The following is a 13,092-nucleotide window of genomic DNA, read 5'->3' on the forward strand; positions in this document are numbered from 1 at the left end:
ACTCATAGGGAACTGAGGCAGACACTAAAATGCCACTCTGCTTGGAACAGTGACATTGTTTTACACCAGGAGCCCCTGCCTGCCATCTAGAGCTTCCATGCCCTAGCACAGGTACCCAGGAGCCTACCTGGGGAGTGAGAAGGAAAAACCCCAAGAGGGGAGAGTGTGAAGCCAAAGGGAGGCCACAGATGGAGAGGGAGATGAGAGATGTAAGCCATGAGTGTTTGGTGATAACTGGATTAGTTTTTTTTTTTTCCCCTATTCTGGGAATCGATCCTGGGACCTTACACATGCTAGGGAAGTATTCTATCGCTGAGCTACACACCCAGGCAAGTTATTTCATTTTAATATTGTGAGATACTGGGCACCACCAACAGAGGATGTGGAGCCAGGGGGTGACATCAAACTGGCTCTAGAGGAAAATTACTCCACCCTTGAGTCAACTTGGAGCCAGCCTGGGCAAGTGACGGAGGCCTGGATGAGAGGCAAGAGTGCTGTGGGAGAGGAGGAGTGTGAAGTCCCATCGAGGAGAGAAGAAGGATGCAGACTGGTGATTGGTGAATGGGGGGATGGGGAAAGGGTGGTGATGAAGGACCAGACAGTGGATTCTAACATGCACCTGTCAGGAGATGGTGTTTTTTTTCCCCCGAGTCATAGACCCCCTAGGGAAGTCACCTGAAGCATGTTAGGACCCTGTTCTTAGCAAGTGGCTAGCCACAGGGTATGAGTAGGAGCCAGATAAGGGTGGAGGAGAAGATGTCCCAGGATCCCTAGCCTGGCAAGGAGGAGAACCAAGAGATTATAGGTAAGGTCAATGAGAGCAAGCTCATGCTTGGAATGTGTGGGATTGGGTTGCCCCTGGGTTCTAGATAAACTTGCAGCAAGATAGGAGACAAAGAATGGTCATAGGTCACCTTGATATATCACCCTTCCTTTATGAAGAAATAGCTACATCCAAATGTCCCCCTCTATTCCTTTATCGCAGAGGACAGCCAGGGAAAGTGGCACGGCCAGGAGGGACCGTGTCCTCGGCTTGATACTTCTTCTAGACAGGAAGTGACTGATGCCTTAGCATGGCCAATGCCTAGCACCTGGATGCAAAGCAGGCATTGGTGAATGAGAGACTCATAAATGTGTATAGACTTCTCACCCTGCCCAGAGACATGGCTGCTGCGGGTCATGACTCACCTGCACATCAAAAGTGTGCATGAGGAAGGGCTGGTATCAAAGCTGGGACCTCATCACCTAATGGGCCTGCTGCTTTCCTGCCATTAGCCAGGCCCCTATTCTAGCCTGCATGCACTAGTGCTGAACTCCAACCCTGTTCTTGAGTCCGGGAGAAGCTCTGCCCAATCCCCCTCATGTAGGCTGGGCTGGTGCACTTGCACACAAGGCATGCTGGGAGATCTCCGAGGGCAGGTCAGAATGCTTCAGGGACAGGGCAGTTCAAGTAGGGGGAAACAGATGACTACAAAAGTAGACTGCTGTCTGGGCAGCAGTTTGCCCAAAGCTAAGCCTGAAGAATGTTGGGAGGGGTTCAAGAGGATGTCGGAGTAAAACTGGGGGTGCAGGTGGGCAAGCACGTCAGGAAGGCAAATAGGATGCAGCGCCCTCAGGCTCTAGAACTCAGCCTAGGGCAAGGCCTGCAAAAGGGATCAGACAAACAGGTGCCAGGGAGGACCAGGCACATGAGAGCTTCGTGGTATAAAAAGAGGAAAACAGGTCCAGTGGCTGGGATAGGCAAACTCCCCAGCAGGGGATCATGGACCTTTCTTTCATCCAGCCCAAAGATCTCTCTAGTACCACTGTAACCTTGGACTCGTAGAGTGCAGAGCCACACGGAAGCCTCTCATTGCTTAGCTAGGGAGGGTGACACTGGGGAAGGTGGAGTGAGGCAGGAGAAGCTGAAACATGTTAGCCATCTTTCTCACTGCTGTGACAAAACAGCTGACAGAAAGACCTTAAAGAAAGCAAGCTTTGGACTCGTGGCTTGAAGGTGCAGCCCACCATGGCCCCCAGTCATGTTTCATACACAGTCAAGAAGCAGAGAGAAGTGAAGGCTGAGGCTCAGCTTGCTCCCGCCTTTTTAATTCATTCTAGGACTGCAGCCCGTAGGACAGCACTGCCCACATCCAGGGCAGAGGCCATTCCACCTCAAAGAACCCTGCCTAGAATCTCCCTCACAGGCACACCCAGAGGTCAGTCACTTGGGTGAGTCTAGATTCTGTCGTCAATATTAACCAGCCAGTAACAAGTGGATCAGTCTGTGACTCGGAACCTTAGAAAAGCCCTGTACTGTCTTAGGCCCGTCCCATGTGGTAAGGACAGGCAGGGGTAGACTCCTGCATTGGCCCTGACTTTTGTAGAGCCTGGCAGAACTTGGTGGACATGGCAACTATCCAGGACCCTGCAGCGTGTTCACCAGAGGCCTGGAGCTGGGGTAAAATGCTTTTCTAGACAATACCTGCATGAGATTGACCTCAGCTAGAAGGTATATGAAGGTGTCTGAACCCACCACCAACAGGTCCATGGGGGTAGGGAGGGCGGTGTCATTGGGTGTGAGTGTGTCCAAGCCAGAAAGAAGCAATGGATCAGATCAGTGAAATGCCATCAGGGCTTCAGCAACTGGTGCAAAAGGAAGATGGGGTGCCTGGAGGAGACTAAAACAGAGCAAAGGATGGTGACTCAGGTTCATCTGATCTGTGACTTGGAGAAGAAGGAATAGGTGTCCAGGCTTGCATAGGATGTTTACTGAGGTGGCCCCAGCCAAGACTGCTGAGGTCTCCCACAGTCACGGCCTGGCTGAGACTTATAGTAGCTGGATGCATGGGGAGTCCTCAGTGCAGACAGCTCAGAAGGCCTGGGGATCCCCACCCTGTGCACATGAGGGAGTAAGGGGAAAAGGAGTCTTTTAGGAATGGTAGTGCAGGGTGTGTGCCATGACACAGAAACCAGCCTCGGAGTCAGGCGCAGCACCCTCCCTGGGGATTTGGGGAATCACACAGCTGTCCCAGGCACAGGAGAGATCACTGTCAGGCCTTCTCAGCTCAGGAGGCTTGTGCATGCACCATAGAGGAAGGGGCTTGATGGTTGACATTTGGGAATTTTCTAGATAGTTCCCCCATCTAGTCAGATTTATGTGAACTGTCCAGAATGCCAGTTCTGGGGTTACTGGTGGCCACAATGCTCACTGTCAACATTGTCAGTTGGTTCAGGAGTGTCACAGCAGACACCATCCATGACTTGGTGCGCTTCTGAGGGCATCACTTTGAGACGGGGCTTGCTCAGTGGCATCTTTGAAGCCCTCTGGTGTTCACAGTGGTCAAGCAATTCAGCAAACCTGCCACCTGCGGCCTCGTGCTAGATGCTGTTGGATACAGGAGTAAACACAGGCAAGGGCCCTCTCCTGAGCCTTCAGGATGTTGCCTTCTAACGATGAGCAGATAACTAGATGTGTGCCTCTAGGCACAGTAAGAGTTCATCTCTAAGCAGGAGATTGGGTTGAGCTTCCAGCCAGGCTGATGCTGCAAATGTGGAAGCTAGCTTGTCAGGAGAGCGTCACAGGCTTCTACACAGAACCTGTGGATTGGGAGAGTGGGGAGTTACTGTGACCCATCCCAGAAAGCCCTAGAACAGTGGTTCTCAACCTTTCTAACGCTGCAACCTTTTAATACAGTTCCTCATGTTGTAGTGACCCTACCCATAAAATTATTTTTCGTTGCTACTTCATAAGTCTAATTTTGTTACTGTTATGAACTGTAATGTAAATATTTTGGAGATGAGGATTTGCATAAAGGGTTGCGACCTACAGGTTGAGAGTCGTGGCCCTAGAGGAAGGTCTCAGAGACTCGTGCAAGGCAGAAGAACGTCATTGCGCTGTCCCCTTGGTCAGCACCAGCTAGATTAAGGCAGGGAGGACATGAGGTCATTTCCAGTCCCCAGTGCGCAGACTGTGGTAGCTATTATGGTGAAATAACCCTGGACTTGGGAGGCACACCCTTACCACTTGAATTGTGTGCTGTCCCTTCCTTTCCCTGAACCAGGCCTTTCTTCTGGCCCGTGTGCCTGAATCCCATGGCCCATTTGTAAGGTCAGGGAATGCTCTCCTGAAGCCGGTTCCCAGCCCTGAACCAGAGCACTTCAGGGCAAGTCAGGATGGATGTTCACCTAGGGGCAGACCAGGACCAGGTAGAAGCAGGGAAAACAGACAGCACAGACACCAACAGCCAGTTTGCCCCAGGCAGTGATAGGGAGCTCTGAGGAACTGAAGATGTCCCCAGGACCTTTCCAAGGTGAGCCTGAGGGCAGGTGGAGACTTGTCTGTGCTGGGATCCATTGAGTGGTCAGGGGAGAGGAACAAATGATGGGCCACCATAGATAGCAGTGCCCACTCGGGGAAGAGGCAGGTCAAATGGTCAGAGTCAGTCTGACTTGAGGAAAAGTATTTATGCTGAGTGGGGAAACTGGGAACCAGGATCTACCCATGAGGCCGGGGGAAGGGCAAAGCAGGGCCTTTGGCAGGTAGGTAGGCCTTTCATTAATGTTTTTGTACAACGAGAGAAACAGAAAGAGGGGGGAAGGATTGAGTGTACATGTGCATGTGTGTGTTTATGCATGCTTGCATGTGTGTATGCGTGTGAGCCACAGCAAATGTGTAGAGATCAGATGGACAACCTGTGGGAATCAGTTTTCTTCTAATACCACGTGGATCTTGGGGATCATACCTAGGTGGTCAGTTTGGGCAGGCATCCTAAAGATTATTTTCCAACAAGATTTCCTGGAGACCCCTCTCTGTGTGTCCAGCTTTGCACTAATCCCAAGAGGCACTTCAGTGAGGGGAACATGCTTAATCCTCACCCTCCTGGAGCTTATATCCTGACAGGGAAGCCAGAGATGAAACAATAGCTTACAAAGAAAAAAGTCTGTTGTGATCAGAGCGGCAAGGAGCTGTAGGACGTATAATGGAGATTAGAACTACTTCAAAGAGAGGGGGTCACAGGCCCATCCGCCTTGGGCTCCACTAGAGCAGGCCCCAGCCATCTGGGTTAATATCATTATCAGGAGTTTGGGGAAGGGACTCAAAGTGACAGAAGATAGGTCGTAATTTCTCCTGGGCTCTGGTGATGACTGTGGGCCAGGCCGGACCTGCCATTCTTCCTGATAAACATTATAAAATATGGCACCTGCAGGGAAGCAGGAATGAGGCCTTTCTCCAGGCCTGGGACTGACACCCACATCATTGCTCAGTTGGCCAACGAGGCTGCTGTTGGATCTGTAAGTGGACAGGCGAATCCTGTGGGAGACTCAAATGACACTTTATCAGGTCACTGCCCAGGCTCTACAAGAGGTACCTTGTCTCCTCGGCTTGAATGGGAAGCACCGAGTTAGAGAAACAGCACTTTGGGAGAAGCTTGATTCTGAAGATGCCCCTGTGTGCTCCAAGTGTCTCATTGTGATATACAGAAATACACTTTTCAAAAACCCCATGTGTTTGTGGGCGTGTGGATGTGCATCAGTGCTTGCACTCAAGCCATTGGTGCACATGTGGAGGTCAGAGAACAACTTTGGATGCTGGTCCTCACCTTCCACTTCGTTTGAGACAGAGCCTTGTGTTCGCTGCTGAGTATACCAAACTGAACCATGAACTTCCCAGGATGCTCCGGTCTCCTCCTTCCCCTTCTCTCCCCGCCCCCGCCAACTCACAGAAGGAGAATGGGAGGGGGGGTTAGAGATGTGTACTACCGTGTCTGGCTTTCTGTGGGCTCTGGGGATTCAAACCCAAGTCCTCAAGCTTGCATGGTAAGTGCTTGAGAGAAACCCTTTAGTTGGGCACTCTTGGCACTGGCCCACGGTTTCAGCAGCTTGGTCAGCTTGCCTCACTGCTCTTGGTGTGTGGTGAAACAGGACACTGTGGCAGCAGGAGCGTGAGACAGAGGCTTCTAGCCTCCCAGCTCCTGATAAACAGAAAGTGGAGACTAAGCACCCTTCATAGACACACACTCCAGTGACCCACCTCCCGCTATGAAGCCTCTCCTGCCAATAACACTGTCAAAGTGTAAATCTATCAGTGGGTTGGCCCGCTGCTAAGATCAAGGCACATGTTATCCAGTCTTAAGGGATCTCAATGTCTAGATCCGCCAACTTGGGACACATCTTCAACATGTAAACTTTTTTGGGGATACTCCATATCCAAGCCATAGCACCCAACCCTAGAGACATGGGAGGGGGCCAGCAGACAGAGCTCCTGGGATGAATCAAGTCCCCTCATGGTTGTCAGCAATGTGGCTGGTTTTCTTGGCACTGTAGTGGCAGAAGAGGGATCTGTGAGGCCTAAGACTACAAACTTTCTGCTTCTGGGTTAACTCAGAAAGTTTGGAGTCCTAAAGCCTCGCAGATCCCTCTCTGGTGCCCCATATTTGACAACATCCCCTGGATGGGGAGGCCTTGTGGCACTCAGAGGAAGGATAGCAAGCTACCAAGAAGAAACTTGATACCCTACAAGCTTATAACAGGGGGAGGAGGTCCCCCTCAGTCACAGTCATAGGGGAGGGGAGTAGAGGGAAAGCGGGAGGGAGGGAGGAATGGGAGGATACAAGGGATGGGATAACTATTGAGATGTAATATGAATGAATGAATTTTTAAAAAAGAAATAGAAAAAAAAAAAAAAAAGACTCTAAGCTTAGCAAGCGCTACAAAAAGAATCCCAGCAAAGCCCCAGTGACAGGTGTGGTCAGAAGCCAAGGTGAAATTCAGGTGTCTGGGAATGCAGCATGGGGCTCAGAGCAGGACCTAGTGGCCACAGTCAGCAGGATTGAGAGCAGAAGATAGAAGGAGCTCCATTCATCCTACACTGGCTCTAAGTGACAGCAAGTGGATTCGTTTTCTTGGGCTGCTATAATAAATAATAGCAGACCCAGTGCCTTCAAAGTAAGAAATGCATCCTCTCGAGGGGGAAAAATGAGAAATCAGGATGTCAGTAGTGTTGGCTCCTTTTAGAGGCTCTGAAGGTGAGTGGGCTCCATCCTCACAGGTTCTGGTGTGGCTAGCAGCCCGTGGTGGCCCTTGTGTCTGCATTGTCCCCATTTATGTCTCTATTGTCACACACTCTCTTCTCTCTGTATATCTGTGTCTTCTCTTATGAGGGCACCAGTCGTTGAGAGCAGGGCCACCCTAGTTCAGTATGATGCCATCTTAACTTGGTGACTTTGTTCCACAAGAATATTATCAGCAAGACCTCATTCCAAATTAGGTCACAGTTACAGAACTGGGATGTAATTAAGGCTGCATTGCCACTGCCACATCGCCCCCAACTCTACTTGGCTTATACGACAGCGCGGTGAAATGTTGGATTTTAAGGTCATAATGAATCGAGTACTAGAACTGGCTCAACCACTCACTAGCTTGAACAAGCATCCTGCCTGCTCCAGCCACCAATTCTTCATCTGAAATGTGGTGATGTCTGCTGCCTCCTGGGGCTCTAGGGAGGAATTCATGAGGCACTTAGTGATGCTTGGCCTGTAGGCAGCATCCTGTAATGATGGCAATTCTTGCTATTTTAATATAACAGCTCACTGTCTGCGCAGGCAGGCACTCTGGGGGTTCTGGGGGTTCCCAGCATGAGGCAGAGCATAGACGTGTGGAATCCAGTGGCGGCGAGTATATGGAGAATCCAAAAGGCAGTGCCAACAAGACACCAAACCCAGAGAGGGAGCTGAAGCCAGGGTCTGGGGACAAGACCTTATATCCAAACAAGACTCTTTGTCCTAGGAAAAGGCCACTTGGTGACAAGCTGCCATAACTAAGACAATAAGATTCACTCCATTCTTAGTCTGGTAGGGAGGTGGCCCAGGTTTTATTATAAGAACAAGCTCAGGGTCCAATCTAGTGTCAGGATAGCTGGATATCAAGGGCCAGAACCCAGAGCTGGACTTGGGTGAGCCCTTCGTGTCCTCAGTATGGGATCTGGGGCTGGAACCAAATAGACATCAAGGGACTTCATGTGTGGAAGGGAGGTTGAGCATCCCAATAACCTGGTAAGTGGAAAGCTACTTAAAGGGATGAAACAACGTCCTCAGAAGGTATCCTGCCTGGCCTAGACATTTAGAAGATGTACAGAAAGGTACTTAGTGAGACAGGAGAGGAAAAGCCTCTCCTATAAGACAGGGGAGGCATGGGGACGGCTCAGAGGTGTGTTTTGTAACGTGAGAACGAAGACCGACAAGCTTCTCCAAGCCTCAGTTTCCCTCTGTAATAAAATGCGGAGTTGGAGCAGATGTTCCTGAAGTCCTCTCGTCCAGCTCTGACAGCCTGTGGTTTCATGAATCACACTGGACGAAGTATGCAAGAGTGGGAAGAGCCGCCAAGACTGGGCCTTTCATTCTGAGTAATGAACCGAAACCGCGAAGGCTTGACATCTGTTCCGATCTTTCAAGGGAAGTTGGACAAAATAATGCCTTTTTCAGGGAAATCGTTACCAACAGTGAAATATAGTATTTTTCTGCCTCAGCCAAAAATGAAGTGGAGAATGCCAGCTTTGCTGAAGCCCAAGGGAGAACGCTCATCTGAACTCCCGGAGAAGGTCACGTTGGCCAATTACCTTGCTGCCGTAGGCAAAGAGTGCCATGGACACTGTTGCTGCCCAACTCCATTAATGCCAGAGACAGGAAGAGTGGAAGGGAGGTGCTGAAAGCCTTGAAAAGATTGCTCTGGGGCCTGTGACTGGCTTCCTCCCCAGCCCCTGGGTCATCCTTGCGGAATAAGCATTGTGCACAAAGCACAGACACCTTGGTCTCATGCAGCTTGCCATCAAAAGTCCAAGGACGACCCTCCACCACCGACTCAGAGGTTCCGTTCAACAAGCCGCTGCAAACCCAGAGGCCATCCCCAGAGACCAGCTGGAGTCCCTGTGTGTTCTACCTTTGGAGTGAAACAGAGCCTCCCCAATACAGTGTCCTGGGAAGGGCCTGGGCCAGGGAGACAGGAAACAAAGCACCACTATTGACGGGATGCCTCTCACACCAGAGTCTAGAGCTTCAGGATGGAAGGAGTCCTGCAGGGGCTCCCTGGACCAGGTCGCTGGTTCACTCCTGTATCCCAGCTGGGCCACTGTCTGGGCACACTATGTTTTGATTTGGTGTGTATTAGACAGTCTTCGCTGTCCCTGAGCATTCTTCCTCCCTGCCCATTTCTTCAAACCCTGAACCGAGAGAGTTCTAGGAGCTAGGGTGACCACCATGTCTCACTTTCCCGTGCCTAGAAAGCCAAGCAAATTCTAACTCACACAGTTTAAAAAAAAAAAAATCTATAAAAGGAGGCTTCAGTGTAGTGAGCCTTTTCCATAGCTTCTCCTTCCTGTATTCCCTAGGGTTAGTTCATTTTACATTTATTTACTTATTTAATATATTTATTCAGTTAGTGCTTGCATATGTGCATGTGGGTACATGCTCATGTTTATGTGCCACTTGTGGTCATTGGTTCTCTCCAGATAGGTTCCAGGGTTCCAACTCAGGTCAGCGTCAACCTCGGGGGCAGGTGCCTTTTATTCCATGGACCATCTTGCTACCCAAATTCCTGGGTTTTGAAGTTTTAAAAAATGCCCTGGGCCCCAAATAACCGTGTCAGAGAGTGGAAGATACAATATCAGAATATCTCCAAGCTCCCCCTAGCCTGGGGTACTCACAAAGAGGTCTAGACTGGCATTTCACACATATTAGCCCTTATCTGATGATGTGATTTCTATTGAAGTACTTGTTCCTATTCTGAGATAACTAGAGTCTAAGTTGGTGCTGATTTGATAAACACTTTGATTGATACTCATGTCCCCTGCTAGACCTTAAGAGCCATGATAGCAAAAACTGTACCTGTTAGTGACAGCTGTCTAGTTCCTGATGGATCTATAAAGCAGTGACTGTGTGGGTGGGAAGATGGGTGGGCAGATGGATGGATGGACAGACAGGTGGACTGATGCGTGTTTAGGTTGGTAGAGAGATGGATAAATGGATAGATGAATAAATACATGGATAAGTGGGTGGGGTAGATGGAAGGATGGATGGATAATGGGTGGATAGAGGGATAGACTGATGGGTGACCAAATAGATGGGTGGATGAAAGAATCGATAGACGGATGATAGACAGATGGATAAGTAGATGGGTCAGTGGGTGGATGGATGGGTCAAGCCAGCAAGTGGCTACTTAGACGCATGACTTGGCAGGGTCTTTCTGAAGCATGCTCCTTCCTGGCAAAGGGTCTTCAGTGCTGGCCTTTAGGATCCCTCTTTTCTTCAGCTGTGCCCATGTAAAGAAGGGAAGTAATTCATAATCTGAGATACAAATACCCAGAGAAACCTAAGTGGCAGCCTTCTCCAAACAAGCACTGCTTAATATTTCAGAGTCTAAGAGGGGGCTTTGAGGAGGGGGGGAGAATGGTGGGTCAGCCACAGCCCTAGCATGCGAGGAGCCTGTGAGTATATAAGCAGATGCATGCCTGCTGACATGCAGCCGCGCACACTGAGCAGTGCAGAGCTTCCCTCGGGAAAGAGTGAGCTTCATGAGAATCAAGAATTGAAGGCTGCCAGGGAGGGATCTCAAAGAGGCAGCGTGTGTGAAATAATAGGAACAGCGGGAAGAATTGGACAATGAGAGAAGACATGGTGGGCCAAGCGTGGAGGTGAAGAAATGGTCACAGGGATAGGACAGTGTTTAATGGGGCCTCAGGTTAAGAGAACTGCAGATAAGGTGCCAGGGAAGGAATTTTTAATTCTTAATCAGGAAAACCTCAGAGCAAATTTAAGAGCATCCCTCATTAAATCTGTGATGCAATGGCCTGTATTAACATAGTGCGTCTCTAGCTTTCCCCTTCCTGCCTCCATGTTAACCCCTGCTAGTGAGGCCTTGGACTTGCTCATCTATTTCTTCTCCACTAAAGATGCTATTTTTGTTTGTTTTGTGTGTGTGTGTGTGTGTGTGTGTGTGTGTGTGTGTGTGTAGACATGTATCAACATCAGTTGTCTACATGTTTGTGTGTATGTTTAGAGATATGCATGAGTGTGCCCATGTGTGTGCATCAATGCATGGAGACCCAAGTAGGTTGCACACATATGTATCAGCAATATATGTCTTCAATAGCTCTCCTTCGCCTTATTTTATGAAACAGGAGATCTCTTTGAACCTAGAACTGACCAACTGGATAGACTAGCTGGTCAATGGGTTCCGGGGCTTGTAACCCGATTGCTGGGATTCTGAGCTCTCTTGGTGACCAGCTCTTCACATGAGTGTTGGAGACCCCCAACTCGGGTTCTCATGCCTGCACAGCAAGCATTTCACCAACTGAGCCATCTCCCCAGTTCTCAAGGAGGATATTATCCTTGTCTAACTAGCTCTTGAGAGGGTTTTATGACCTAATGACCATCCTAAGTGGGCTAAAGTGGTCAAGAAGTGATTGTGAGGGGGAAGGTGAGTGAAGTAAGTAGTTGTGGGTTCACGTAGATCTAGCTGTCTCTTGCTGAGCTGTGTTCTCTTGACACGGTACCATCTTGAGAAGGGACCTCATGGGTTTTCATTGCCTGTATGTTTTTGTCACGGCCCTCTTCTTCAAAGCCATCAGCTCTAGGAGAACAAAGCTTAAGTATTGATGCAGGTACATCTTTGTCTCCCCGACATCCCAGCATGACCCAGCTAGGAGGGTCAGTCAGTGCCGAAACTGAACTGTGAATAAGTGGGCTGGAGAGATAATTTAGTCAAGGGCCTGTGTTCTATCCCCAGAATCCATGTCAGGGGAGGGGGAGAAGGCCAGGTGTGGTGGCATACACTTAATATTTCCAGTGTTGGGGAGGCAGGAACAGGCGGATACCTGGAGTTTGATTGCCAGCCAACCTAGGCTACTGGGTGAATTCCAGGCCAGTGAGAGACTCGGTCTTAGAAATCTGGTCAGGGATTGGGGAGATGGATCAGGTGTTAAAGACTAAATCTCAAAGTAAAACAACAACAACAAAAAACAAAAACAAGGTCAATTGCAACTGAGAAGTGATACCTAAAGTTGTGCTCTGACCTCCACACTTGAAAGCACATTGCTATGCATGTGTGCAAACACACACACACACACACACACACACACACACACACACACACACACACACGAGTAGTTAAGTGACCTTGGACTAAGGCTACTCAACCCATGATGCATGAGTGGGCTCTCCATCACCTCTAACCCAAGGGTTTGTTCATTGTCTGTCTGCTTTTGGTCTTGTTACAGAAAGCGGATCTGGCTGTGGCTCCCCTGACCATCACCCAGGTCCGAGAGAAGGCCATCGACTTCTCTAAGCCTTTTATGACCCTTGGAGTGAGCATCTTGTATCGTAAGCCTAATGGCACCAACCCCAGTGTCTTCTCCTTCCTCAACCCACTTTCTCCGGACATCTGGATGTACGTGCTCCTTGCCTACCTGGGTGTCAGCTGTGTCCTCTTCGTCATTGCCAGGTAAGGCTGGTCCTTAGCCAAAGCTCTGGGCCAGACTGGGAAAAATCGGAAGCTAGGCAAGTCCTCGGCTCAGAAGGCCCAAGGCTTAGGTTACTATGACACTCTTCTTGGCACCCCCACCATCCCCCATGCCTCAAAATCTTTGTCCCCAAGGAATATTCCAATGGCCTCCCGAGCTTGAATCATCTGGGTCTCCCGAGCTTGAACCATCCGATCCTCCCTCTGGTCCTTGTCCATGACACTAAGATATGGTAATTGCACCTAGGTCCCCAGAATAGGCTGGTAGAAGCCTGGCCATTGCTTAGGAATGCACCACCTGAGCTGAGCACGTGGGATGGCAGACCAGACCCAGGGGCCTTGCATGGCTGAATATAAGTAACTTTAAAAAACATGGGAAACAAATTGTATCTAAGCAGTCCACATGGCAGCCTTTCACATGCCACATGCAGAAACATGGCACACAGACATGCATGCCTGGGATCCATACTTACACAATGCTTCATCACACGTGTCCTGCACACACACACACACACACACACACACCTAGAATCCATGCTTACATACTGCTTCATCACACATGTGTCCTACACACACACACACACACACACACACACACAC

General features: G+C 49.6%; 1 protein-coding gene across 1 annotated transcript in view; it reads left to right on the forward strand.

Annotated features, from left to right (window-relative positions):
- The window catches only part of Grik3 (glutamate ionotropic receptor kainate type subunit 3), a 218,710-nt gene that overhangs the window by 183,075 nt on the left and 22,543 nt on the right, over positions 1-13,092 (forward strand). Inside the window, exon 11 of the mRNA XM_051171621.1 lies at positions 12,251-12,474. Coding sequence (XP_051027578.1) covers positions 12,251-12,474 — 224 coding nt within the window. The remainder of the gene's footprint in view (positions 1-12,250; positions 12,475-13,092) is intronic.

The sequence above is a fragment of the Acomys russatus genome, chromosome 29 (genome assembly GCF_903995435.1).
Source record: "Acomys russatus chromosome 29, mAcoRus1.1, whole genome shotgun sequence".
Lineage (NCBI taxonomy): Eukaryota > Metazoa > Chordata > Mammalia > Rodentia > Muridae > Acomys > Acomys russatus.